The 27,333-nt window shown below is 59.3% G+C and overlaps 3 protein-coding genes across 9 annotated transcripts in view; 2 read left to right on the forward strand and 1 right to left on the reverse strand.

Annotated features, from left to right (window-relative positions):
* Nucleotides 1-17,666, forward strand: part of LOC105496715 (cilia and flagella associated protein 74) — a 78,010-nt gene extending 60,344 nt beyond the window's left edge. The window contains exons 22-39 of one of the 3 annotated variants that reach the window (XM_011767287.3): nucleotides 399-527; nucleotides 1,837-1,924; nucleotides 2,513-2,686; nucleotides 3,747-3,880; nucleotides 10,105-10,381; nucleotides 11,363-11,461; nucleotides 12,222-12,361; nucleotides 12,917-13,051; nucleotides 13,183-13,292; nucleotides 13,437-13,492; nucleotides 13,602-13,721; nucleotides 14,010-14,165; nucleotides 14,837-14,966; nucleotides 15,697-15,851; nucleotides 16,127-16,259; nucleotides 16,481-16,641; nucleotides 16,903-17,037; nucleotides 17,237-17,666. In XM_011767287.3, the coding sequence (XP_011765589.2) occupies nucleotides 399-527; nucleotides 1,837-1,924; nucleotides 2,513-2,686; nucleotides 3,747-3,880; nucleotides 10,105-10,381; nucleotides 11,363-11,461; nucleotides 12,222-12,361; nucleotides 12,917-13,051; nucleotides 13,183-13,292; nucleotides 13,437-13,492; nucleotides 13,602-13,721; nucleotides 14,010-14,165; nucleotides 14,837-14,966; nucleotides 15,697-15,851; nucleotides 16,127-16,259; nucleotides 16,481-16,641; nucleotides 16,903-17,037; nucleotides 17,237-17,338 (2,434 nt within the window). In that variant the 3' untranslated portion in view covers nucleotides 17,339-17,666. Of the gene's footprint in view, nucleotides 1-398; nucleotides 528-1,836; nucleotides 1,925-2,512; nucleotides 2,687-3,746; nucleotides 3,881-10,104; nucleotides 10,382-11,362; nucleotides 11,462-12,221; nucleotides 12,362-12,916; nucleotides 13,052-13,182; nucleotides 13,293-13,436; nucleotides 13,493-13,601; nucleotides 13,722-14,009; nucleotides 14,166-14,836; nucleotides 14,967-15,696; nucleotides 15,852-16,126; nucleotides 16,260-16,480; nucleotides 16,642-16,902; nucleotides 17,038-17,236 lie in introns of those variants that run through there. The other 2 variants (XM_071067886.1, XM_071067888.1) reach the window with 2 other exon arrangements.
* Nucleotides 17,667-20,316: 2,650 nt separating this feature from the next.
* LOC105496716 (transmembrane protein 52) lies at nucleotides 20,317-22,030 on the forward strand. Of its 3 annotated transcripts, none has more exons than XM_011767288.3 (5): nucleotides 20,317-20,426; nucleotides 20,516-20,559; nucleotides 20,670-20,711; nucleotides 21,173-21,351; nucleotides 21,442-22,029. In XM_011767288.3, exons 1-5 carry the CDS (start codon nucleotides 20,361-20,363, stop codon nucleotides 21,720-21,722), a joined length of 612 nt encoding a protein of 203 aa, XP_011765590.2. In that variant the 5' UTR covers nucleotides 20,317-20,360; the 3' UTR covers nucleotides 21,723-22,029. The 3 variants fall into 3 exon arrangements, with proteins under 3 accessions (XP_011765590.2, XP_011765591.2, XP_024653351.2); XM_024797583.2 differs by having other exon boundaries at nucleotides 20,346-20,419; nucleotides 20,488-20,559; nucleotides 21,442-22,030; XM_011767289.3 differs by lacking the exon at nucleotides 20,670-20,711 and having other exon boundaries at nucleotides 20,321-20,426.
* Nucleotides 22,031-22,304: 274 nt separating this feature from the next.
* On the reverse strand, nucleotides 22,305-25,352 carry LOC105496718 (calmodulin like 6). 3 transcript variants are annotated; one of them, XM_071067893.1, is made up of 5 exons: nucleotides 23,870-25,352; nucleotides 22,996-23,170; nucleotides 22,713-22,857; nucleotides 22,535-22,635; nucleotides 22,305-22,462 (listed from the first exon to the last, which is right to left on the reverse strand). In XM_071067893.1, the coding sequence occupies exons 1-5, from the start codon at nucleotides 23,870-23,872 to the stop codon at nucleotides 22,416-22,418; spliced, it is 471 nt and encodes a 156-aa protein (XP_070923994.1). In that variant the 5' UTR covers nucleotides 23,873-25,352; the 3' UTR covers nucleotides 22,305-22,415. The 3 variants fall into 3 exon arrangements, with proteins under 3 accessions (XP_070923994.1, XP_070923990.1, XP_070923997.1); XM_071067889.1 differs by having other exon boundaries at nucleotides 22,713-22,872; XM_071067896.1 differs by having other exon boundaries at nucleotides 22,414-22,462; nucleotides 22,535-22,615; nucleotides 22,713-22,872.
* Nucleotides 25,353-27,333: the final 1,981 nt, after the last annotated feature.

The following is a 27,333-nucleotide window of genomic DNA, read 5'->3' on the forward strand; positions in this document are numbered from 1 at the left end:
AGGATGTGGGGATGCCCTGGGCAGGAGGCGGGCAGAGGCCTGGAGGGAGGGGTTCCACCCCTCATGTCCCCTCCAGGGCCCCGCACCCGGGGGCTGCCTGGCAGCTGCTCTTCCCGGAAAGCGTCCGGTTCCCGAGAGCCCATTAGGACCATGCTTCCGTTTCGATGTGGTTATTTTTAAGAATCCCTCATCAGATTTCATTTCAGATAAAACAGCCCTTACAAAGCAGGGCTTTGAAGACTCTGATTGTCGAGGTGCACGTGCATGCTTGGAGTGGGTGGGCTCTGAGCACCTGTCGGGGGCTTGCGCGTTAGAAATGTTTTAATGACTCCAGGCATTGAGCACGCACACAGTCACGGCTGTGGTGCCTGACCCAGTGCCCTGCGACGCGCCCACAGGTCGAAAGCTGCCCTGCGCCTGAAGTTCGAGGTGTGCAAGGAGCTGAGGGCCCACCTGGAGCTCCTGCCTGAGACAGGCTACATCCAGGCACAGTCGTCCTACTCCGTGCAGCTCAAGTTCCTGCCTCGGTAGGTGCCAGGACGCCAGGGCCGGGGCAGGAGGACGTGGGAGGACGTGGGCTCCGAGGCGTCCCTCTCCACTGGCCACTCCTCTGATCTCACTGCTGCTGGGATCATCACCCTGCAGGGATGTGTTCTGGGGCCGAGGCCATGACACTGGGGGCCAGTCACAGCTGGGTCGGTGGTCCGTTTTGGTTGCTTTTGTTTAAGATGTGAGCCAAGTTGAAGTTCATTTTTTTGTACAGAGGTTTCCAGTTATTCCAGCCTCGTTGAAAAGATCAGGAGGCTGTGCGTCCCCCAAGCACGGCCTGCGGCTCTCACTGCCACTGAGGGTCTGCTGCCTGCCGGGATAAGGTGGCCCAGGATACGGCTCTGGCTTGTTGCGGGCACCCTGCTGTCTGTGCGCTCGCACGCTGTCTTCCCTGTCTTCATCCCTTTCCCATAACTCCCTGGGGTTCTGTTTTGAGATCAGTGCACGCCTGACATTTGCTCCTTTACCTGTGTCTTGAGGGTGTGCCTGTCACCCAGTCGTCCCTTGTCCTCTCCAATCCAAGGCTCTTTCCAGGCCTCCTGGGTGCATCCCCTGGTCTCTGCTTTTGCCAGGTGGACTTTGGTTACTGCACTTCAGCGTTTGTTGTGCTTTGGAGGCTGGACGTCCTATGTCTGATCCCAGCTCCCCAGAGCTGCCCTCAGCATCCGGGCCAGGACCGAGGTCCAGACAAAGGATGCTCAGTGGAGCTTGGTGAGGGAGGTGGGCGCAGCAGGCACGACCTGGCGGGACTTGGAGGGGAACAGGTTGGAGCTGAGCTTTAAATCGACTGTTTCCTGGACTTGCCCCTGCTGGCCACCTGTCACAGGGAAGCTGATGTTTTTCTTTCTTATTTGTACTTTTCCTGATATTTCTATAACAACACTAACTTATGTAATCAGAGATCAAACTCTGATTAAAGTGAAAATGCATTTTCAAAGGGCTTTTTAAGATTCCTTTATGATGCAAACTCCATATTAATTTGAACCTTGGCTATTGAATTTTTTTCTGTTTATTTAAACACAGCTTTTGAGCCACAGTCAGTTGTGTTGCTCCTGGGAGTGCTGGCTACTTAGACTCAGACATGCCAGAGCCCTCGCGGGCCCACAGGGGCCACGCGCTCGCGGGTTCTGTGCGCGAGTGGGAGGTCGGCACGAGGCGTATCCCAGCACCAATGTTTCAGAGGTGCCGTACCTCTCAGAGATGTAGAAGCACCACTGACAGTGGGTCTTACCGTCATTTCACAAAATGGAAAGAGGAAAGCACGTTCGCCTCGTCTGCCTCTTTCAGACACTCCCTCCCGGAGGATGCGGGGAGGTATTTTGACAAGGAGACGCGAGTCCTGGAAGCCCCGATGACCATATGGGTGGCTGACCAGGTCTGTGGCCCCGATGACCATGTGGGTGGCTGACCAGGTCTGTGGCCCCGATGACCATGTGGGTGGCTGACCAGGTCTGTGTTGGGGCACTTTCCAGGGATGCTGGGCGCTCCTGGGGAACAGTGGCTTTCCTGGGAGGCCAGGCGAGGGCCCCCAAAAGGGCCCATCCTCACTTGCCTTCCAGTGAGGCATCTAGCGGCCAGAGGGGCTTGCCTGCTGGGAGGGTGCTCATGGGCCAGAGAGAGGCCTCCGAGGCCTGCCCAGGCCAGTAGGGCTGTGTCCCAGGCACCCTCACCTGCATGTGCACACGAGGGCTGCCCACACAGCTGCACACGTCTACGCACCCATGTGTGCCACACACAGGGACACATGCACCCCACTCCACCTGCAGCTGGCTCTCAGCTGCCACCCCCCCATGTCAGGGAGTGGTCACCAGGAAGTGGGTGTTATTAAAAGATGGCCTCATCGTGTCCTGGAAACCGTGGACCGTGGCCACAAGGCAGTAGCAGTGGTCGCGCCTCAGAGTTTGGGGAGCACTTGGTAAGTCTCCAAGCAGCTGCGAGAGCGACTGCGCCCTTTGTGCCTCAGAACAAGCCAGTGGAATTCACCGTGCATGCCATTGTCACCACCTCGGACCTGGAGCTCAGTCCCTCGGAGGTGGATTTTGGCTACTGCACCATCTACGAGGCCATCAGGACAGAAATCCGCCTCCACAACCACTCGCTCCTGCCCCAGGAGTTTGGGTTCGTCAAGCTTCCCAAGGTACCTCCTGCGGCCAGGCCTGGGGCAAGAGGGGCGAGGCTGGGAAGCCCTGGGGATGGGATGCAGTGGCCACTGCTCCAGGGTGCCCACGCGTGGGCGTGTGGCCCAACTTCCGTCTCTCAGCTGTACCCCTACGCCTAGACCTCCCCACCCTGCACACCAGCCCTGGGCGTGCAGCCCAACTTCTGCCTGTCAGCTGCACCCCTACCCTTGGTCCCATCCACGTCCTGCCCTCCAGATCCTGCTCTCTGCTCTTCCTTCTGGAACTTTCCCCTGCTGGGGCCACACAAGGTAGCTAGGACGAGGCCCAAGCCTGGGCACCCCTCACCTTTCCCTGGGCTGCCCTGCTACCAACACCACCGTCCTCACTCTCCCCCCGTCTCTCACACACACACACGCACACACATGCACATGCTCACAATCGCTCACGCACTCATACACATGTGCTCACACTCACATACTTGCTGACACTCATTCACACTGCCACACTCACGATCACACTAATCTCTCACTCACACACACACTTGCTCACACACAATCACACTAATCTCTTACACTCGCTCACACACAATCACACTAATCTCTTACACTCACACACACAATCACACTAATCTCTCACACACACACTTGCTCACACACAATCACACTAATCTCTTACACTCACACTTGCTCACACACAATCACACTAATCTCTTACACTCGCTCACACACAATCACACTAATCTCTTACACTCACACACACTTGTTCACACACACACTGTTTCACTCACACACACTTGCTCACACACACACTAATCTCTTACACTCACATCTGCTCTCACACAGTCATATTAATCTCTTACACTCACACTCGCTCACACACGATCACACTAATCTCACTCTCACACACAATCACACTAATCTGTCACACTCAGACTCACACTCGCTCACAATCACACTAATCTCTTACACACACGATCACACTAATCTCTCACACTCACTCTCACACTCACAGCCCTGCTGCACGTGTGTCCACGTGGTCTCCCCATGACATTCCCTCAGAGCACTCTTCCATTTCTAGTTTGTGGATGTGCAGCCCAACGATGGGTTTGGGACGATCCTGCCCCTGGAAACGCTGCAGTTTGAGGTGATCTTCCAGCCCACCAAGGCCGAGGAACACAGCTTCAAGCTGACCTGCAAGTCTGAGATCAACCGGTGAGCCTGCCAGGGAGAGGGGACGCAGTGGGCCTGGAGCACCTGCTCGGGAGGGGCCACCTTCCCAGCAGCACCACATCCCTGCCTCTGGCCCCACCTGCCTGGCTGACCACAGGGCTGCGCTGGGCAGCACTGCCGTCCGGCAGGAACCTCAAACCTGGGTGCAGACAGGCCTGGGACCTGGGCAGCCTTGAGTTCTGGGCCCGCTCAGCCGTGTGTGCGTGTGTGTGTGTCGTGGGTGTGCATGTATGTGAGCGTGTGTGAGGACAGGCGAGTGTGCCTGTGTGAGTGTATGAACATGTGTGCACATACAGGCGTATCACTGTAGTAGGTGTGAGTGCATATGGGTGTGTGCAAGAGTGCATGTTTGTCAGTGTGAGACTGTGTGTGAGCATGTGGGATTGTATGTGTGTGAGCATATGTGATTGCATGAATGTGTGAGTGCAGGTATGTAAGCGTATGGGGGGTGAGTGTGTGTGTGAGTACATGTACATGGGTGTGTGAACTTGCATGAGTGTGAGCACATGTGAGTGAGCGTGTGTGTGAGTGAGCATGTATGTGTGTGAGCGTATGTATGTGGGTGTGTAAGGTTAGTGCGTGTATGTGTGAGCATGCATGTGAGTGAGTATGTTTCTATGTGGGTGGACCTGTGTCCAGAGGTGGACCTGGTGTAAAGACCTGCATGCTCTGACATCTTGTGCGATCAGCCAGTCTCTGCACCTCCCTGAGCCTGAGAGTGGGATAAGGAGGTGGTAGAGGGAGAGGTGAAACTGGACCCGAAGCAGTGGCCGTGGTCCTGCGTGGGTTCTCGTTGCTGCTGGGACCATCAGTCTCCAGGGATGTGTTCTGGGGCAGAGGCCAAGACACTGGGGGGCAGTCACAGCTGGGTCTGTGGTCCATTTGATCGCTTTGTTTCAGATGTGAGCCGAGTTGAGGTTCATTTTTTTGCACAGAGGCTTCCAATTATTCCAGCCTCGTTGTCAAAAAGATTCCATTCTGCCCAGAATTCCTCTGTGCCTTCGTCAAACAATCACCCACATTTGGGTCCTACTGACCTGGGCCATTGGGGCCTCCCTCCATCTCTGTGGGTCCTTGAAATGTATTTATCGAAGAAGCCAGGCAGGTTTGTTCTGTGGAGTTGCCACAGGTAGGATGCTGTCCCGTGGTGTCAGTTCACGTGTTCCTCTGTTTTGTGTTGCGAGTTCACTGGCAGCAGGACCTCCGGGCTAGTCAGGCAGCCAGACCACTTCAAAAGCCACATTGGCTCCTTCTCCGGGGTGCGTTAACGCCCAGTCGTCTCTCCCTCAGCCGCCTTTGGTGCTCAGTGCTTTGCACCTTCCATCCGTAATCACGGCCCTGTGACTCTGACCTATTGATGTCGCAGTTTCCAGCCCTGTGTCACTTTCTGAACTCTTTGAGGCGCACGTGGAGTCATTAGGCTGCAGCGTTTGATTCCTTCACAACGCCGCTTCGCAGCGTGCTTCACCGTTTACATAAATTCCACTCCTCATTCTCTCTCATCTCACAGCAATGTCACCTGTGATTCGACCTTTTTCTACTGCTCATTTTCAAGTGCAATTATTTCTTTCTGAACGTTTACATTTTATTTATTGATTGATTTTTTTTTTTTTTTTTTTTTTTTTTTTGAGACAGGGTCTTGCTCTGTCACCCAGGCTTGAGTGCAGTGGTGCAATCACGGCTCACTGCAGCCTCCACCTCCCCGGTTCAAGCAATCCTCCCACCTCAGCCTCCTGAGTGTGGCTAGGACTACAGGAACACACCACCATGCCTGTCTAATTTTTATATTTTTTGTATATTTGAGACGGGGTCTCACTGTGTTGCCCAAGCTGGTCTTGAATTTATAGCCTCAAGTGATCCTCCCACTTCAGCCTCCAAATGTGCTGGGATGACAGGGGTAAGCCACTGCGCCCGGCTCTCCTCCTCACTCTCAGAAAGGAGCCCAGTTCGGGCCAGGTGCAGTGGTTCATGCCTGTAATCCCAGCACTTTTGGCACCTGTAGTCCCAGTTACTTGGGAGGCTGAGGCAGGAGAATGGCGTGAACCCGGGAGGTGGGGCTTGCAGTGAGCCGAGATGGCGCCACAGCACTCCAGCCTGGGCAACAGAGCGAGACTCCATCTCAAAAAAAAATAAAAAATAAAAAGATAAAATAAAATAAAAGGAGCCCAGTTCAGAGAGCTTTTTTTTTTTTTCTTTTTTTTTTTGAGACAGAGTCTCGCTCTGTCACCAGGCTGGAGTGCAGTGTCATGATCTCGGCTCACTGCAAACTTTGCCTCCCGGGTTCAGGTGATTCTCCTGCCTCAGCCTCCCGAGCAGCTGGGGCTATAGGTGTGCACCACCACGCCCAGCTAATTTTTGTATTTTTAGTAGAGACAGGATTTCACTGTGCTAGCCAGGATGGTCTCAGTCTCTTGACGTCGTGATCCACCGGCCTCAGCCTCCCAAAGTGCTGGGATTACAGGCGTGAGCCACCGCGCCCTGCCTAAGAGAGGCTTTTCTACCTCCCTGGCTCCAGAGCACCCCCTGCAGTTCGTGTGTGTGTGACGTGCTGAAAAAAATAGAAGACCCCAACTTTCTTAGCCCTGCGTCCTCTGCTCTCTTCCTCCCTTCCATTTTCAGATAATCCACAAACTCAGAAAGTCAACTCAGAAAGTCAGCATCGTGTACCCTCCACCCAAAATACAGACCTTAGACTTTTATCCTACTTGCCTCCGATTTCTCTTCGTTGTTACAGAAACAAACATTCTTCCTCAAGTCGGAGGTGGATTCGTTCTCCCTCCCTCCCCAGAGCCCATCACTGTCGGGAATGCCAGGGGCCGCATTTTCATTCCATACCTGTGTACCTATAACCTAACACACACACGCACACACACACACACGTGTTTGCAAGCGTAAACGCTTCTACCCTTGCACAGATGTAGGGTGACCACCATGCTGGTGTGCCTGGCACTGAGGGGTTTCTCAGGCCACAGGACTTTGAGTGCTGAAGCTAGGAGAACCCCAAACAGATCGGGACCCCAGGTCGGCGCCTCAGGCCCCCGCTGCTGGTCTGGATTTTGCTTGTTTCCCCTCAGCCTGGGTATTTTTGTGACTGAGCCTCATGGACACCACCAGGGGTTCCCTTTGGGACCCGTTAGGTTGGAGGCCTGTGGGCTGTCAGAGCAGCACCTCCTGGGAAGCTTCTCGTTGTAATGCAGATATCAGAAAAGAGGGTTTGAAAATCAACCATCTAAGCTTCCTTTTCAAGCATTAGGAAAAGAACACAGGAAATTAACCCAAAGAGAGTAGAAGAAAAGACCTAATAAAGCTAAGAGTGGAAGTCAATGCAATGGAAATGAAATGGTCGACAGAGAAAAATAACAAACTAAAAGTCTTTCTTGTACAATTTAATAAAATTCATTACCCCTAGCAAGACCAATCAGGATAAAAAGAGAAAACACAAACCATCAGTATCAGGAGTGAAAGGGAACATCACTGCAGACCTAACAGATATAAAAACGATACGAAGAGAACATGATGAACAGCTTTGCACCAGGGAACATGACAATTTTGAGGAAATGGACAAATTTCTCAAAATACACAACTGACACAAAAAAATATAGACATATCTGAATAGTCGGGCCAGGCGCAGTGGCTCATGCCTGTAATCCCAGCACTTTGGGAGGCCAAGGTGGGTGGATCACTTGAGATCAAGAGTTCAAGACCAGTCTGGCCAACATGGCAAAACCCCATCTCTACTAAAATTACAAAAATTAGCCAGGCATGGTGGTAGGTGCCTGTAATCCCAGTTACTTGGGAGGCTGAGGCAGGAGAATCACTTAAACCTGAGAGGCGGAGGTTGCAGTGAGCTGAGATCGCGCCACTGCACTCCAGCCTGGGCGACAGAGCGAGATTCCTTCTCAAAAAAAAAAAGAGAGAAAAATCGACTACTATTAATAATCAATGATATATCCACTAAAAAATAATTTTATTGAGCACTGGGCGCCACGGCCGTAATCCCAGCACTTTGGGAGGCTGAAACAGAAGTATAGCTTGAGTGCAGGAATTTGAGACCAGCAACATCTCATCACTACATTTTTATTTCCTTTCTTTTTTTTTTTTTTTTTTTTTTTGAGACGGAGTCTCGCTCTGTTGCCCAGGCTGGAGTGCAGTGGCGTGATCTCGGCTCACTGCAAGCTCCGCCTTCCGGGTTCACGCCATTCTCCTTCCTCAGCCTCCTAAGTAGCTGGGACTATAGGCGCCCGCCACCACGCCTGGCTAATTTTTTTGTATTTTTAGTAGAGACAGGGTTTCACCGTGTTAGCCAGGATGGTCTTGATCTCCTGACCTCATGATCCGCCTGCCTTGGCCTCCCAAACTGCTGGGATTACAGGCGTGAGCCACCACACTCGGCCTAAATTTTTCTTAATTTTTTAAAGATTTTTTTAAATTTTTTATTTCCTTTTTTTTTTTTTTTTTTTTTTTTTGAGACAGAGTCTCACTGTGTCGCCCAGACCGGAGTGCAGTGGCACAATGTCGGCTCACCGCAACCTCCACCGCCTCCCAGTTTCAAGCGATTCTCCTGCCTCAGCCTCCCAAGTAGCTGGGATTATAGGCACTGGCCACCACGCCCAGCTCATTTTTGCATTTTTTTCAGTAGAGATGGGCTTTCACCACGTTGGCCAGGCTGCTGGTCTTCGAACTCCTGACTGCAGGTGATCCACCCGCCTTGGCCTCCCAAAGTGCTGGGATTATAGGGATTATAGGCATGAGCCAGTGCGCCCAGCCAATTTTTTTAAGAAAAAAAAATTTTTTTTTTGAGACAGAGACAGTCTTTGCTCTGTTACCCAGGCTGGAGTGCAGTGGCGTGATCTCGGCTCAATGCAAGCTCCGCCTTCAGGGTTCACACCATTCTCCTTCCTCAGCCTCCCAAGTAGCTGGGACTATAGGCGCCCGCCACTATGCCCAGCTAATTTTTTTTTTTTTTTTTGGAGATAGAGTCTCGCTCTGTCACCCAGACTGGAGTGCAGTGGCGCAATCTCAGCTCACTGCAAGCTCCGCCTCCCAGGTTGACGCCATTCTCCTGCCTCAGCCTCCCAAGTAGCTGGGACTACAGGCGCCCGCCACTACGCCCGGCTAATTTTTTTGTATTTTTAGTAGAGACGGGGTTTCACCGTTTTAGCCAGGATGGTCTTGTTCTCCTGACCTCGTGATCCGCCCGTCTCGGCCTCCCAAAGTGCTGGGATTACAGGCATGAGCCACCACGCCTGGCGTTTTTTGTATTTTTAGTAGAGACGGGGTTTCACCATGTTAGCCAGGATGGTCTCGATCTCCTGACCTCGTGATCCGCCCGTCTTGGCCTCCCAAAGTGCTGGGATTACAGGCGTGAGTCACTACGCCTGGCCTTTAAAGACTTTTTTGAAACATTTAGAGCCTGTGGTCACAGGACATAAAAATATGCATTTGAATATTACTACATATGAATGAAGGCTTTCTGTTACAGACAGATGTGATAGCAGTATTGTCCTTTATAGCATAAAATACATACGATTAGGACAAAAACCAAAGGGGAAAGTACAGCGGAAATAGACATTCAAGGAAAACATGAAATGTGAAATTTCCAAAGGTTAAAATAACCAGGTCCTGGCCTCTTTTTAATGGATGGTGGCAGGAATCAACTTGTTCATAACAGGCCTCGTAGACACCTGTGCTTACATTTAGAGAAAGAGATCCGTTTTTAAAACGTTTTTAAAATGTCAATAAATATTTAACAAAATAAGCTAGAAATTTCCTTTGCAACTTCCTTTGCAACTATCTAAACTTGTGATTAAATTTTTAGCTACCCATGACACAGTGGCACGCATCTGTAGTCCCAGCTACTCAGGAGGCTGAGGCAGGAGGAGCCCTTGAACCCAGGAGTTCGAGGCTACAGCGAGCTGTCATGCCACCACTGCAGTCCAGCCTAGGGCAACAGAGCGAGACTCCATCTCTATTTATAAATGAATACATATGTTTCAAAATTTTTAGCTACCCACCTAAAATGTGCACAAAGATACGCTGTATTTTCGAAATCTGTTAGCGGCACAGTGACCTCACGGGCAGTAGGGACGTGCATGCCCCTGTGAGCCTCACCCAGGGCTTGTCCTCCACCCAGCGGCCCCCGCACCTGACACAGAGGGACACAGACACCCTGCACGGCTGAGGGCCTCCCATGCTGCTGCTTGCAGGTGCTTCAAGCTGTCTTGCCGGGCTGTGGGCGTCCACCCACCCCTAGAGCTGTCCCACTACCAGATCAAGTTTGCGGCCACGGCCCTGTATGACACCTCCGTGGCCACAGTGTATGTCATCAACTCTCACCTGAGCATGAGCTCACGGACCCACTCCAAGCCCCGCACTGGCTCAGAGGACACCTCTCCCGTGGGGCCCACGTCTTTCGAGTTCCTGCTGCCCCCAGACTCGCCTATCACTATCTCGCCCTCGGTGGGGACCGTGTGGCCAGGAAAGGTGGGTGTGGGCCTCACACGCCGGCTGGGAGGCAGGGGCTCCACGCCACCTGCATTTGTCCCCAGGGTGTCTGCCTTTGCCCACCTTTAACCACAGGGTTTCAACCTGGAGAACAGGGGCACAAGTCAACCTGGCCCTCATCAGACCCAAGCAGGGCCGAGGAAGGCTCCATGGCCAATATGCATGGGGCCCAGGGCCCCCCACGCCGGGGGGGTGGTCACAGTACCCTTGGTCCAGCCTGACCCGGATCCATGGCCAATGTGCATGGGGCCCAGGGCCCCCCATGCCGGGGGGGCGGTCACAGTACCCTCAGTCCAGCCTGACCCCGAGAGGCAGGAGCTCCCTAGGCTGCTGGCCTGGCCGGCACCCATCCAGGGCTTCCAGGTTGAGACTGGGGAAGGCTGTGTAGTCCCTTGCACCAGCGGACCTCACAGGCAGAAGGGGAGTGGGGGGACAGAGGGCGTCGGCCACTCCCACCCAGCACTCCACCTGTCCTGCAGAGCAGAAAGCTCTGGGCCTGGCAGGGCCTTCAGGTGACCCTGAGGGCTGCTGAAGGCCTAAGTGAGGAAGGGCACGTGGGGGACAGCTGGCTCACATGGGATTGCAGTGAATGCAGTGATTCAAAATGTAGGACTCGCCCATAAAACTCAAGGACGGAAAGGGCAGGCTCAGCTGTCACTGCTGCCCCATGGACAGGGGACCGGGTCCCGGCCTGCCCAGGACTCTACTCTCAACACCTCCAATCACAGGACCCCCACCCTTCATGGCCAGAGGGCTTGGTGCTCACGCCTGCAGCCCACCCCCGCTTCCTGGGGGACAGAGGCCAGGGAGGGCCATCCCGAAGGGGCACACAGGCTGAAATCTCAAGGGGGAGGTGACCTTGAGAAGAGTCAACGGGCGGAGGAAGGTAGAGTGCCAGCAGGGGCTCCTGGGGGGCGGAGAGAAGTGGCAGCCCCTGTGCCCACGCCTGTCTCTCCTCAGAGGTGCCTGGTCCAGGTGGCCTTCCGGCCCGTGCTGCCTGAGAAGCTGATCCGCCAGGAAGCCCTCCCACTCCTGAACAAAGAAATGGAGACCAAATCCGTGCGTGGGGCCTGGGAAGGAGGGGCGTGGGTAGGGGAAGGGCCTGTCGCAGGAACAAACTCCACCACCCTCGAGTCCCTGGGGGCCCCCTGCCGTGTGCCAGGAGCGCAGGGTAGACCTTTCCCAAGCACTGCTGCATCTGAGAGGTTAAAACGCTTGCTCACTGAGACCCTCCCTCCTCTCCTGAGGGCACTGCCAGGCGGGAGCAGGGAAGGGTGGGCTCTGGAGGTGGGGGCAGTAGGGGCTGCGACCCAGGGGTGCGGCGGATGCAATGCCGGGCCCCTCCCACAACCTGGAGGCCCCCAGAGGCGCACCTGAAACATGGAGGGTCCTGCAGAATGTGCCTGGCGAGCGCCGGCCCTGGAGGCGGCCTCGAGAGCTCCTGCCCGCCACACTCCAGATGCGCCCTCCCTGGCCCGGCCCGGGTTCCTCCTGGGCGTGCACGCGAGGGGAAGCGCTTGCCTTCAGCCTTTGGCAGTGAAGACGGGGGGGACCCCAGTTCTGGCTGCCTCCTCACTCCTTTGTGCCTCGGTTTATCCTCTGGTGAAGCAGACGCTGCAGTCTGTGGGCAGCTCTGTGGGGGTCCGTGTGCCCCTCTGCACGGGCTACAGTCTTCCTAGGGAGCCGGTCGGTTTTCTGGTCCCCATTCAATCCAACTGGGGCTCCCACGGTTCCTGCACTGGCCGCAGAGGAGCCACAGGGTGCAGCTGGGTGCCTCTGGGGCCCTGCACAGCCCCACAGCCAGTCTCTTCCCCCACAGTTCCGAAAGGATATGGCCTCCCAGAGGAAGGACATGCACAGACTGTCATTCTCCGCTCTTCGAATGCAGAACCGCGACAAGCTGTTCAAAGTCTCTGTCCCCCACGTCCTGGAACTGCGGAAGCGGGAGCTGAACCCCAGGTGGGTCCAGGAGGGGCTGCCCCACCTGCTTCCCTCCAGGCCCCTCTGGTGGGACCCACTGTGGCCCCTGTGGAGAGTCCCCTCCCCCCACAGACTGCCCAGAATGACCCATGTGGCTGGAAGGACTGACGGCTTCAGACACAGCTGGATGCAGGTGCTGCCTTCCTGGGACCTGCCCACCCCATTCCCCCAGGCCTGACACCCCTGCCCATAGCCTCACTCCACGGGTGGGAAGTGAAGCCACCGCCCCCCACTCAGCCCCCTTGGGTGCAGAATGAGCCCTGGGAAAGCTCTGATGGGCGCCTGTGGCCCCAGAAAGGAACATGGCTGTCTATCCAGGGCCCAAAGGCACCTACCCCAAACCCCAGCCCCCAGCCACCAGCTGACGAGGACCTGAAGTGCGTGACAAGGCCCCCACAGGAGCCAGCTTGTCAGACACAACTGCGACAGCCACAGCCTGGAACCCCGGGACCCTGAGGCAGAGCCACAGGGGTCCGGCCTAGGCCGATGGTGGGTGGGGGGAGGCGGGAGTGCACACCTCCGACTTCCTTTCAGTTCCGACGAGTACCAGGCCGCCCGAGCCACCCTGGTCAGAGCGTTCCAGGCGAAGTTTGACACATTTGTAGTTCCCTGTGTTGTTGCCAGTGGTGACATCAAAGACAGGAAAGGGTCAGAACCGCCAAGCTTCAGGTGTGAGGCGCCGTGGCCAGAATGGGGCGTGGTCAGCCGCAAACGCGCCGTCCTCTGCTACTGCCCAACCCTGGGGCCTGGGCGGGCAGGGGGCCACCCACCCTGCCCTCAGCATGCCCTTCCCGTCCCAGCCCCCACAACACCCTGTACCTGGAGCTGTGGTGCCCGACGGTGGCGCCGTCTGTTGTGGTGACGTCCCACAAAGGCAAGACCATCTTTAACTTCGGCGACGTCGCCGTGGGTGAGACGCTCAGCCCCACGCACACCTCCACCCGGTGCCCAGGCACACCCACGCCTCCCCCAGCCCCACGGCCCACGCCTGACAGGGGTGCTCCCTGGGGCCTGGGGCTGGGGCTGTGGCCTGACGCTCCCTGCCCCATTTCAGGGCACCGCAGTATCAAGAAGGTCTCCATCCAGAACGTCTGTCCCGAGGATCTGGCCGTGTCCTTGTCCACCCAGCCCAGGCGGCCTGCGGGGTGGGAGTGGGGGCCGGGGAGGGTGTGGTGGAGCCTGCAGACACCCGTGTCCCCTCCTTGACATGGACCCTCAGCTGGACTTCTCCCTGCTGAACCCCAACGGCCCCTTCGTCCTGCTGAACCACTCCAGCCTGCTACGCGCGGGTGAGACCCAGGTCCTGGTGCTGTCCTTCTCTCCCCACGAGAGCATCCTGGTGAGTCCCAGGCCCACCCCGGCCACACTGCGGCCCAAGGCTCCCCACACCGCAGGACAAAGGCGCTGGCCGGGGCGGGCATCGCCTGTGCTCAGGCCCGGAGCTGACCACGCCTGGGTCTGTGGGCAGCCTGGCCCAGGCCCTCACGCCAGCCGGCAAGTGAGCGGAGCTGATGGAGCCCCAGCGCTGTCTCAGCTCCGGCACTGAGAACCCACTGCCCCTGAGGCAGAGCTCCCCTCGTGGCTCCAGCAGACATCTGTTCCTGACAGAGGGATGTGGTCTCTTTAGGCTCAAGAAACACTGGACATCATTACCAAGAGAGGCACGCTCACCCTCACCCTCGTGGGCACTGGCGTGGCGTCCATGATCACGTGCTCCATTGAAGGCAGCATCCTCAACATGGGCTATGTGATCGCCGGAGAGTCTGTGTCCTCAGGCTTCAAGGTGAAGCACACATGCTGGCTCCAGCCTCCCAGGAGGGTTTCCACCAGGCAGGACTCAGGCCAGCTGTGAAAGTGACCCGTGGGTCGGGGAGCCTGTGGGGACACAGGTAGCCCCCTCTACACAGCTGCCGCCTCTGCCGCCCTCTCCTGCAGGACCCGGGCCTCTTTCTGGGGAGACTACAGATGTCCCCTGGTCACCCCACCTCCCTGTCCTCCTTGTCCCTCCTCCTCAGCCCCTGCACAGAGCTCCCCCAACCACCCCCTGCCCTGCTGCTTGAACTCACTCCTTTGGAGCTCAACTCAGCCACCCGGGGGCGAGGGTTTGCGGCCCTCTGGGCGAGCTGCACTGCCCCGTGTGCCCTCATGCCTTTGCACCAGCATGTGCCCATGAGCGAGACTCAGGTGCCCTGGAGGACAGGTGGCACCCCAGAGCTGTCCACGCGCCCCAGGCAGGGAAGCCAAGCCCCGGCCTGGCAAAGGCTGATGAGAGGCTGGAAAAAGGGACGTTGGCACACAGCTCAGTAAACCGCCACGTGTGCCAGCGTCGTCAGGCCACCGGGGTCCCCACCTGGGTGTGGCCTCATAGCAGCAGCCAAGTCCTGGGCACTGACCATAGGAAGGAGGCAGCCAGGCTGGGGCTGGCGGGCGGTGACAGTGGCCTGCTCTCTGCAGCTGCAGAACAACTCCCTGCTCCCCATCAAGTTCTCCATGCTCCTGGACAGTCTCTCCAGCGCCCGGGGCCGGGGCCAGCAGCAGCTGCCGCAGTTCCTCAGCTCTCCCTCCCAGAGGACGGAGGTGGTTGGTGAGCGGGGTGAAGGGTGGGTGGAGCGGGGGAGTGGCAGCGAGTGGAGGGGGTGGGCAGTGAGCTGGGGGGGTGGTTGGTGAGATGGGGGGGTGGTTGGTGAGATGGGGGGTGGTCGGAGAACTGGGGGGTGGGTGGTGAGCTGGAGGGTGGGCGGTTGGTGAGATGGGGGGTGGTTGGTGAGATGGGGGGGTGGTCGGTGAGATGGGGGGTGGTCGGAGAACTGGGGGGGTGGGTGGTGAGCTGGGGGGGTGGGCGGTGAGCTGGGGGGGCGGGCGGTGAGCTGGGGGGGCGGCGGTGAGATGGGGGGTGGGCGGTGAGCTGGGGGGGTGGGTGGTGAGCTGGGGGGGTGGGCGGTGAGATGGGGGGGTGGGCGGTGAGATGGGGGGTGGTTGGTGAGATGGGGGGTGGGCGGTGAGATGGGGGGTTGGGTGGTGAGCTGGGGGGGTGGGCGGTGAGCTGGGGGGGTGGGCGGTGAGATGGGGGGTGGTTGGTGAGCTGGGGGTGGGCAGTGAGCTGGGGGGGTGGTTGGTGAGATGGGGGGTGGGTGGTGAGATGGGGGGCACTTGGATCCATGGGGGTTCGGGGGGTGCAAGGCCATGGGGGGCACCCGGCAGGACAGGGGCTCTGTGGGGGGTGGGCAGGGTGCAGAGCTCTATGGAGCAGGGCTTGGAGGGCAAACAGTGATTGCAGGTGGGGAAGGCCAAACTGCACCCCACGCTACCCGCAGGGACGCAGAATCTCAACGGCCAGAGCGTGTTCAGCGTGGCCCCTGTCAAGGGCGTCATGGATCCCGGGAAGACGCAGGACTTCACTGTCACCTTCAGCCCCGACCACGAGAGCCTCTACTTCTCCGACCGGCTCCAGGTGGTGCTCTTTGAAAAGGTGCGGCTCTGGCTCTGCAAGTTCAGCTGGGCCCGGCCCTGGCCCCAACCAGAGCCTTGCCTTTCGCTGCACTGCCCCACTTTGGAGACCCGGAGGGTACCATGGCTGGGGGACTCAGCACCATACTGAGGGTCATGGGTCGAGAGACCAGAGTCCAGGGCCCCACGGGGCCCCCAGGCCGTCCCTGCCTCCTTCTCTGAGCCAGCCCAGCTCTCACCAGCAGGGCCCCTGCTGCGGAGCTTTGGGGACAAGGCCACTCCACTTCTTGTCCCCAGAAAATCTCCCACCAGATCCTGCTGAAAGGGGCCGCCCGTGAGCACATGATGTTCGTGGAGGGCGGGGACCCCCTGGACGTGCCCGTGGAGTCTCTGACGGTGATCCCCGTATTTGACCCCAAGCACAGAGAGGGTGAGCCCCTCCCCGGGGAGGGAACAGACACGGGGCCTCCTGGTGCCCCTACCCTGTGGACGGGGGCCCTGAGACCCAGCAGAGTGGGGCAGGGATTCCCAGTCTTCTACCCCTGAGCCTGGCAGGAGAGCCACTGCTAACCAGAGTTCAGGAGTCCCGCTGCAGCCCCACCCCATGCCTCAGCCTGACCCTGAGCAGCTCCCCTGGCCACACCCCTCCAGCCAGCTCCCGGCCAGGCCCTCCCTCTCCAGAGGCCGAGGAGCTGAGGCCCATCCTGGTGGCCCTGGACTACATCCAGTTCGACACAGACACGCCAGCCCCACCTGCCACCCGAGAGCTGCAGGTGGGCTGTATCCGGACCACCCAACCATCTCCAAAGAAGGTGCCCACAGCATTGCCCCTGGGGACATTAGGCAGCCCCCTCTGCCTCCCCTGCCCTGGGCAGCCCCCCTCCTGGCCTTGCCCCTCACTGGGATTGTCCCCACAGCCGGGCTTGTCTGGGACTTCCTGTGGCAGGTGTGGGGTGGGCAGCCTGCTGGTCAGAGCTGGGAGGGTGAGTGGAGCTGGGCACCCTCAGCTCTAGTCCCACTGCTGCTGGGAGCGGTGCCTGGTCGCCAGCCTACAGGAGCCCCATACCCCACAGACCGTTGAGTTCAGCCTCGACAGTGTCACATCCCTGCAGCACAAGGGTTTCTCCATTGAGCCCTCCCGGGGCTCCGTGGAGCGCGGCCAGACGAAGACCATCACTATCTCCTGGGTCCCGCCTGCGGACTTTGATGTAGGTGCCTTCGGGTTCCAGGCCAGCGAGCCCTGGGAACGCCAAAGTCTGGGTGGGCTGTACCCCTGCCCAATCCCAGGGGAGGAGGTGGCCGCGGAGGACCCAGGGGAGTCAGGTGGGCAGGGCAGCGGGAAGACAGCAGACCTCCCCCGGGTGCCCACTGGCTAAAGGCCTCTTCTCCCCTCCCCTCCTGTTCCAGCCAGACCACCCACTCATGGTGTCGGCCCTGCTGCAGCTAAGGGGGGATGTGAAGGAGACCTACAAGGTCATCTTTGTAGCCCAGGTGGTGACTGGCCCCTAAGCCTCTGCACAGAGCACCCTCGGGCCCTCCTGCCCACCCTCAAAGCCCTCCCCAGGCTGAGGGCCAGGCCATACTACCCTAGGGCCTGGGACCTGGCCATCCTCTGCCAGGCAGATTTCAATAGGCCACCCTCCACATGGTGCCACGGCCACTTCCTGCTGCCCTGGACCCAGCAAGCCCAGGTACATCCAAGAGCGCCCACTCTTGAGATCCCAGACTCAGAACCAGCGAGAAGGCCAGGCCAGCCCACAGCCGTCCTAGCCAGAGCCCCTCAGAGCCCCCAGGAGAGTCCCCCACAGCCTGTCAATAAACTTTTTGTAGGCCAACACTTGCAGCCTGCAGTGTGGGTGACAGAGCACTGAATGAGAAGTGGGGATAGAGCCCTGGGGATGCAGCCCCTCCCCTCACAGCCATGAAACCCGCTTTGCCTGGCAAGGGCCTCCTGGAGCGGGGCCATCCTGCAGGACACCTGTGGGGAGGCCACCCTGATGCAAATTCGAGGAAGGCCCCCAAGCCTGGTGCCCTGAGCAGCAGGCAGGCAGTCCAGAGGGCAGGGGTGCAGCCGGAGCTGAGGCTGACCCAGAGCCGAGAGGCCATGGGCAGTGGGGAGGGCAGGGCTCCAAAGCCCAGGGCAGGCCCCGGGAACCTCCAGACTTTTCCCAAGTCCCAGGACCCCAGATGACCCCAAGCAAAGGTGAGCAGATGGTGGGAACCCGGCCTACTTATGCCCTCCCCTCCGCCCAGCAGGGGCCAGGTGAGGCCCAGCTCCTGCACTTAAGTCTCTACTTTTAATCTGAGAGAAGTCTGGGCTCGGCTTTCTGGGCTCTGACCCACCCTTCAACAGAGAAGGCCCCTCACAGCCCGTGAGATGCTCCTGGAGCTCAGAGTGGTGCCTCCACCCCAACCCTGCCCTCTGGAGTCTGGCTTGTTGGACACTGTCCCCACAGAGCCCACCCAGCCTGGCCCTCCTGTCACAGTGCAGCACAGCCACTGTGCCACCCCAACCAGCAGCCACCAGGAGAGCGTATGCAGCCTTCCCTGGCCTGGCAGGGGGGAGCAGGTGGTGCTTCGGGGAGCTTTCCTGGGCATAGGCCTCAGGGACGCTGGTCTTGAGCTGCCTGCCCTCACCCCCAGCCCCCCAGGGCCCACAGTGCCTAGGAACTTGCCATTGCCCCAAACTTCAAGCCAGTGACATTGACCCTGCAGTGGCATTTTGCAGGATTTCTGTCCAATGCGTCCCTTGCTGCCCTTCCTGGGGCTGACCCACCATGGCTCAAGCTTGCGCCACACCAGATGGGAGGGGAAGGCAGGTTCCACCAGGTTCAAGCCGGCCCCAGCCGCAGGAGGAGGTGCTCCTGGAGGGCACTGTTTCCTGAGGAGGCCCCTGTCTTCTAAACTCTGACCCGACTCTCCTGCTGGCAGGCCCCTGGTACTGAGTGGTGAGGCCTGCCCAGGTCCTGTGTGGGGGCCGCACCCTCACCTTCCGGAACTTGGGGCTGTGGTCTCAGGCCGTGCGGTGCACATGCACTCCCATTCCCACTCCCGTGCTGGGCCTCCACAACCAGCGCGGTCAACGAACGTGGCGGGAAGAATGGCCAGAGGCCCGGAGAGCTGGGCAGGCAGGAAGGGCCCTTGAGGACCATGGCACAGGCCCTGGGAGGTGAAAGGCAACTTCAGGCAGAGCCCGAAAATGGAAGGAGTGATGCAGTGAAGGGGCAGGTATGGGCAGAAGAGCCACACAGAGGAGGCCCTGCCCTCCAGGGTCACTGCCTTTGTAGGGGTGGGGCACACTGAGCAGCGCCCACATGTGGAACAGTTCTGAGCAAGGGGTGTGTGCTCCTCCTGCAGTAAGATGGACCCTGCCCTTTGCTGTGTGACCACCTCCCTTAGCCTGACCGCCCGGCGGATGGTGTGCTGCTGGTCGCACGGGGAGCAGAGAGCAGCAAGAGCCTAACAGGGCCCCTGGCCTGGTGCCAGAGGGATAAGGGTCAGGGGTCCCCCTGGAAGAAATGGCCCCCGCCTGCCCCTGCACGGGGAGCAGCAGACATTGCAGGCTGAGGAAAGGGTGCTGGGCTCCCTGTGGCCTTCGGGAATGGAGGCCGCATTCCCCAGGTGGGGCATGGCCCCCAAGGCCAAGTGCTTTGGGAAAGTGGTCTGCACCCAGAGCCTCAAGGGCCCAGAGCCAGGGCCAGGCTCCAGCCCCCTGGGCCAGCCCCCAGGCAGCGCCTGCAGCTCAGGTTCACAATCAGTGTGCAAACACCACGTTCGGGACGCCCAGCATCTTGGTGGCGTGACCCTCCAGTTCACCTGGAGCCTGCCTGCAAGACTGGACCCGAGGGACCACACCCAAGGCAGCCACGACTTTCCAGGCCAGCTCCCGAGGGTTCCCGGGCCACGCCCAGATCAGCGCCAGAGCAGGCCACGCTCGGCCGGCCGGGGTGAAGGCGCCATGCCCGGGCTGAGGGCGAGACCTACCGTCGCCTCGCGACTCTGGGCCAGGTGGAGCTGCGAAGCAGGGCTTGGGGCGGACAAACCCTCTGAACACGTAGGGCTTGGCCCAGTGGGAGGGGATTGCGTTGAGCGGTGTCTGGTGGGCGCGGCTTATGGCGGGCGTGGAGCCAGTGGGTGGGGTTTGCATTGAGCCGAGGTCCAGCGAGTGGGGGCGTCTCGTGGGCGAGGCCTCCTGTGGGCGGGGCCTGCGGCGAAAGAGGCTTGCTCTGGGCGGGGACCTGCGGGTGGGGTTTACGCTGCGTGGAGCGTCCTGTGGGCGTGTGCCCCTGTGGGCGGGGCCTGCGAGGAACGGGGCTTGCACTGGGCGGTGCCCGGCGGGCGGGGTTTACCCTGTGTGGGGCGTCCAGTAGGCGTGTGCGCCTGTGGGAGGGGCCTGCGGCGAGCGAGGCCTGGTGGGCGCGGTTTACGCTGAACGGGAGTTCTGTGGGCGTGTCATGTGGTGGGTGTGTCCTGTGGTGGGCGGGGCTCCATAAAGCCGCGCCGCCAGGCTCTGCTCCAACCTCCGCAGAGCATGGGCCGGGGGTCGCTGGCCGCCCGCGGGCTCCGGCTGCTGCTGCCGCTCTTGCCGCTGCCGCAGGTGGGTCGGGCCGCGTTCTCGGTTTGGCCACCGCGGGGCGGGTCCGTGCTCGGACCACGCCCCTCCCGGGCTCACCCCTGTCCCCACAGGTGGCGCTGGGCTTCGCGGACGGCAGCTGCGACCCCTCGGACCAGTAAGTCAGGGGGGAGGGAGCCGGGGCCTGGCCCCGCCCTGTGGGGAGGTGCGGGCGGTGAGGTCGGCCGGCCCATGCCCCGCCTGCTCCAGGTGCCGCCGTCCCCGCAGGTGTCTGCCCCAGGCCCGCTGGAGCAGCCTGTGGCACGTGGGGTAAGTGGAGCCCGCGGCGGAGCCGTGCGTCCGACGGTTCTGGGGCGGGGGTCACCGGGGCCAGACCTGCCCGGCCCTAACCTCCCCAGGCCGCCTCCGCTGTCGTCCAGTCCCGGTCGCTGGCGGAAAGTGACCTCGAGCAAGCAGGACCTTCCCTCCCACCCCTCCCACCTGGCCTCCGCGGGAAGCCCCTACGATCCTGCTCAGCAGTGGGGCAGTCGCTGAGGACAGCGAGTCCTGGGAGTGAGCCCAAGGCCACCCCTGGCCAGCCCAGGAGAGACAGCCAGGGCAGGCCCAGCAGCCGGAGGCCAGGCTTTGGCCACGGCAGTCTCCAACGTGCAGAGGCATTGTCTGCTTTTTATCCTGTTAACCTGTCTTCCGTGGTTGTGCCACGACATTCCCCAGGGTGCAGGTGCCCGGTGGCCGAGGGTCAGTCCAGTGGGAAGGCCTTGCTCTTCTAGGCTCATCCTGCTGGCGGTCCTCCTGTTGCTGCTGTGCGGGGTCACAGCCGGCTGTGTCCGGTTCTGCTGCCTCCGGAAGCAGGTGCAGGCCCAGCCACATCTGCCACCAGCACGGCAGTCCTGCGACCTGGCGGTCATCCCTATGGACAGCGACAGCCCTGTACACAGCACTGTGACCTGTGAGTGCCTAGGGGCACTCGAGTTGGGGGTGGAGATGGCGGGGGTAAATGCCAAGCCCGCCTCCACGAACCCACTCTGGTTTCCTGCAGCCTACAGCTCCGTGCAGTACCCACTGGGCATGCAGTTACCCGTACCCTTTGGGGAGCTGGACCCGGACTCCATGGCTCCTCCTGCCTACAGTCTGTACGCCCCGGAGCCTCCACCCTCCTACGATGAAGCTGTCAAGATGGCCAAGCCCAAAGAGGAAGGGCCAGCACTCTCCCAGAAACCCAGTCCTCTCCTTAGGGCCTCAGGCCTAGAGACCACTCCAATGCCCCAGGAGTCGGGGCCCAATACCCAACTACCACCTTGTAGCCCTGGTGCCCCTTGAAGGAGGTAGGACAATGGACCAGAGCTTCGAGAACTAGTGCTTGGAGCCAAGGGCCCCCAGCCCACCCCACCATCCCACACATTGCTGTGGCCCCAGCCTTGGTGTCATTTTACACCAGCCCCATGGCGTCACCCCCTAGGCAGGCTGCTGCTTTCAGCCTCAGCCCCTGGCCCAGTCCCAGCAGGCCCTCAGCCTGGAAGAGGCCCCTTGGGCCTGAGCCTCAGGTGGGCGCTCAGGGCCAGCTGTGACGTCTGCATCTTATTGGAGAGAGAATAAAGTTTGTATTTAAGTGATCTCTGCCTATGTGGGAAGGACTCTGGGACTCCAGGGCTATGGGAGGAACCCTCGGGCAGCCAACCCCCAGTGCAAGCAGGCAGGGCGAGCGCATGGTCCCTGGCCTGTACCCCGTCCAGGCTTCAGGCTGGCATTCCTAGCCCTGAGCTGGGCAATGGGTGGTGTCAGGTGTCCTGGCAGAAATGACTGGGGTTATGTTTCTGTGGCTTGGCCAGGAAAACTCTTTTCCTTCTCCAGCCCCATGCCTTTGCCCGTTGCCCCCCAACCCTGGCTGGGACAGTGAGGCACACGCAAGTCAGGCTAGAACATTTATTTTGCACAGAGCTGGGGGAGTGGGTGGCAGGGGGCAGTGGCAGTGGCCTTCCCGGGCAGGCCTCCCATGACTGTAGCAGCTGCGCCCTACTGGATCAGCTTGAAGGACTCCCCGGTCATCATGGCCACAAACTCTGGGGACAGAGGGGCAGGTCAGCAACTTGCCCTGGCCCAGCCACTGGCTCCCAGGGCTCCAGCCCACTCACCCTCATAGTCGATGGTCCCGTCCCCGTCCTTGTCAGCCTCCTTCATCATCTGCTCCGCCTCCACCTCGTTGAGGGGCTCCCCTGCATTCATGAGCACGTACCTGTGGGGCCTGGCGCTGAGCCACTCCATCGGCCCTGCCCGTGCCCGCCCACCGCCTGCCCCCTGCCCGGGCCCTACTTGAGTGTGTTCCAATCAATGTAGCCCTTGCCCTCTTTGTCGAAGACGCGGAATGCCGCCCTCAGCTCGCTCTCCTGGTTCTGGGCCTTCTCATGGTAAACTCCCATTAGTGCCAGGAAACCATCGCAGTTGAAGAACCCTTTGTCTGCAAGGAGCACAGCTGGGGCGCAAGGGACGGGGGCACAGCACTCCCCATGGGCTCTGCCTCTTCCCCCATAGGCACCGAGACCTGACCCAGGGCCGCTCCCCGAGGCTACCCACCCCACTCCAGCCACAAGCTCACTGTCTCTGTCCACGTCCTTGGCCATCGAGGCCAGCTCGCTCTTGGTGGGGTTGATACCCAGCAGGCTCATGAGCCGCTCCAGCTCCCCCGTCTTCACCTCCCCGTTGCCCTCTTCATCAAACATCTCAAAGACTCCCTTGTACTCCTTGATCTGCTCAGCCGACAGGCGCTCTGTCTGCAGGGGACACCCACACCGGCCTGACCAGGAGTCCCTTCTGCCCCTGTGTCCAGGGAAGGATCGGAGATACCCCTGCACCCATCCCTCCGTTGGCAGCCTTTCAAGGTGAGTGGTAAGAGAGGAGGCCCCCAGCGCAGAGCAGTCTTCCCGGACAAGGGGTCACACGCCAGGGGTTTGCAGGGCCAGCAGGGCTCTGCCAGGCAGCTCACAGGGGCAAAGGCCAGACAGGCAGGGGCCAGCATTCGAGGGAACAGCGGGAGCTGCAGGGCCAGGCGGGCCAGGCTGCAGTCCTGGAGCCTGGCAATGGACACTAGGTGAGACAGGTAAAGGAAGCTGAGAGCAGGGTGGGGAGGTTCCCAGCCCTGGCCTGGGCTTCCAGCCCAGGATTGGGATACAGCCCAGGAAGCAGAGTCCTAGGCTCCAGCCTGTGTGGCATTCTGGAGGGAGAGTCCAGCACCGGGCCACACCTGCCTGCCACCACTGCTGCTGCCCATCTGGGAGCCAGCTTCCAGAAAGGGCTGCTCCACCCTGGCCCCGGAACAAGGGCTCTGTTGGTGGCAGCAGGGCTTGGTCACTTCTTCCACCTCAGCCTCTTCCTGCCCAGGCTCCCTGGTAGGTCCTCGCACCTCCAGATTCCAGCTCAACCTACCCAACCAGCCCGCTAGAGACTCCATCGGGCACAGGGAGCAGCCTTACCATGTCGGTGGTTATCTGACAGGATTCTGCAGGGTGGTGGCACCAGGGCTGCTGTGGGCAGAACGCTGGGGCAGTGGTGGCAGCTGAGTTTTAGCTGGGCCTGGCTGCCTGGGGTCCCCAGGGTCCAGATTCCAAGAGCCTTTTATGGGTGGGAAATCCTGCTGGCCCTATTTTGGGACAGGCTCTCAGCCTTATCCACAGGGCCCCTTCCCGGCCCGCTTTGGCCTGGGCTTCCCCCAACCCTGAAGATGGGCACCGAAGGCCGAGTGCAGGGGCCAGGAAAGGGCTGAGACGTGGCGGGGCCCTCAGGAAAGGGCTGAGACGTGGCGGGGCCCTCAGGAAAGGGCTGAGATGTGGCGGGACCCTCACACACACTGTTCCCCTTGCTGTTCCCTCTTCACCGGACCAAGCTCTGAGTCTACCTTTCCAGAGGTGTGGCCCTCCAGCAGGTCTTCACGGGACCCTGGTCCCATGCTGTCATCACTTACCAGTGAGATTTCTTGTTGAAGGCCCATCCTGGCCAGCTGGTGCCCAGTGGCTCGGAGACTGGCCACCCTCCCATCCTGGTGGACTCAACATTAGCCCCGTGCCAGTATGTCACAAACTCTCCGGACAGGTCGAATGAACAAATGCATTAGGCACCTCTTGACCACCTTGTACAGGAGGGGCTGAGGGTCCACCATTCAGGGAGAAGACAGCAGGACATGGGCTGGGGGTGAAGGGGGAAAGGGGGCAAGACAGACAGGGCCTGGGGGCTGGGCTGCCCGCTGGAAGTCGGGCACAGTTGGGGGCTATTTTGGGGTTTCTCAAGGAAACCTGACCTCCCTTCCACTCAGAACAGCAAAGCTGGCTCCCGAGGGGGCCTGGTGCCCAGGCTGGTCAGTATCAACACGCCACAGTGGAGCACACGCCTGCACACGTGTGTTCCCTCCTCAGACCCGCACTGACCCCTCCCTGTCTGGGTCTAATTACCCACCAGACTCCCAAAGCCAGGGTCCAGCTCCTCCCTGCCCCACCCAGGCAGGGGTGTGAGGTTTGCAGTGGCAGGGCAGGGTCCTCAGGGTCACACTCACACCTGCCCCCCAACTGGCCCCTTGGCGGCATGAAGACTCTGAGCAGGTGGGGCACTCAGTGTCCCCCGCCAGCCCAGCCCTCTGCCTGCCAAAAAACCTGAAGCTGGCCGGGCGCGGTGGCTCAAGCCTGTAATCCCAGCACTTTGGGAGGCCGAGACGGGCGGATCACGAGGCCAGGAGATCGAGAGACGATCCCGGCTAACACGGTGAAACCCCGTCTCTACTAAAAATACAAAAAAACTAGCCGGGCGAGGTGGCGGGCGCCTGTAGTCCCAGCTACTCGGGAGGCTGAGGCAGGAGAACGGCGTAAACCCGGGAGGCAGAGCTTGCAGTGAGCTGAGATCCGGCCACTGCACTCCAGCCTGGGTGACAGAGCAAGACTCCGTCTCAAAAAAAAAAAAAAAAAAAAAAAAAAAAAAAAAAAAAACCTGAAGCTACAGGATGCCTCCCACTGAGACCCAGGCCAGCTGCTGAGACTGCAAGATTGATGCTGAGGAGGGCAGGCCAACGGCCTGGGACACCTCCAGCCAAACAGGGCCGGGGCTGGAGGGAAGCAGCCCTGGGTCTGGTGGGGCCAAGGGAGGCCCTGACCTTCATCCTGGCTACTCCCTGGCCTCAGCTTTCCCCTGGGCTGGGGAGGGGACAATTCATGCACTGAGCACCTTCCCCCAGGGGCACAGAATGCAGGAGCCGCAGCACCCAGGCCAGGGCCCATCCTGGGTTCTGGTCCGGGGTCCCGAGGTGCTGGCCAGCTGGGTACAAAGACACAGAGAACTGCACTGGCCTCGTGGCCCTGGACAAGCCCCCACCCTGACAACTCTCACAGCCAGTGGACAGCAGGCTCTGCCTCCTCCATTCCCAGGCCTCTAGCGTCTGACATTCCTGGGCCACAGTCCTGAAGGTTCCAGACATCCTGGTGGGCTTACGAGTGAAACTCAAAGCTGTTGGAGCCCGACTTAAAGCAGAGGGCACACCCACCCCCAGCCCTGCCCTGGCCCTGACAAAGGTGGGGAGGAGCAACATGGTCACAACCACCGTCAACCCCTCTCCTCTCCATATAGGCTTCTACCCATACCCAGGCCCAGTACAAGCAGCAGTCCAGGTCCTTGCCCTCTGTCCCACTCTCCTCGTGCTGACCAGCCTCTGTGTGGCCTTTGGACATGCCCTGTACCTGTACCCCTAAGACCTGAGAGTCATCCAATCTTTATTTTCCATCTTGTGTCTCTTCTGATCACCGAAGGGGTATTCTCCATAACAAAAATAAAAATAATACAAAAAAATAAAAAAACAGAAAAAGAGGCTGGACTTGGTGGCTCACGCCTGTAATCCCAGCACTTTGGGAGGCTGAGGCAGGCAGATCACCGAGGTCAGGAGATCGAGACCATCCTGGCTAACACGGTGAAACCCCAACTGTACTAAAAAAAAAAAATACAAAAAAATTAGCCAGGCATGGTGGCGGACGCCTGTAGTCCCAGCTTCTCAGGAGGCTGACGCAGGAGAATGGCGAGAACCCGGGAGGCAGAGCTTGCAGTGAGCTGAGATCCGGCCACTGTGCTCCAGCCTGGGCGACAGAGTGAGACTCCATCTCAAAAAGAAAAAAAAAAAAAGAAAACAGAAAAAGAGAAAAACCCTGTAACAACTAGAAAACTGCCTCAGCCACGTTCAGGTACAAGTGCAGTTGTGTTAATGGCTGTACCCGGTTATGTAGCAGATCTCTAGAACCTTTCATCTTGCAAAACGGACCCTCTGCACCCATTAAACAGCAGCTCCCCTCTTCCACCTCCCCCAGCCTATGGCAATCACTACTCTACTTTCTGTTTTTTTTTTGTTGTTGTTGTTGTTGTTTTGTTTTTTATTTGAGACGGAGTCTCCCTCTGTCACCCAGCTGAGATTGCACCACTGCACTCCAGCCTGGGCGACAGAGTAAGACTCCGTACACACACAAAAAAAAGATTTTGACTCTGTAGACCTCCTAGGAGTGGAATCATCCAGTGTTTGTGTTTCTGTGGCCGAATTAATGTCCTCCAGCTTCATTTGTGGTGTAGCATATGACAGAATAGGCTGCTGCTTCTACTTTTTTTTTTGAGGTGGAACCTCGCTTTGTCTCCAGGCTGGAGTGCAATGGCATGATCTCAGCTTACTGCAACCTCCGCCTCCCGGGTTCACGAAATTCTCCTGCCTCAGCCTCCCGAGTAGCTGGGACTACAGGTGGGTGCCACCACACCTGGCTAATTTTTTATACTTTTAGTAGAGACAGCGTTTCACTGTGTTAGCCAGGATGGTCTCTATCTCCTGACCTCATGATCCTCCCACCTGGGCCTCCCAAAATGCTGGGATTACAGGTGTGAGCCACCGTGCTCGGCCTGGAACAGGCATCTTTTTTAAGGCTGA

This window comes from Macaca nemestrina, chromosome 1, assembly GCF_043159975.1.
Source record: "Macaca nemestrina isolate mMacNem1 chromosome 1, mMacNem.hap1, whole genome shotgun sequence".
Classification (NCBI taxonomy): domain Eukaryota; kingdom Metazoa; phylum Chordata; class Mammalia; order Primates; family Cercopithecidae; genus Macaca; species Macaca nemestrina.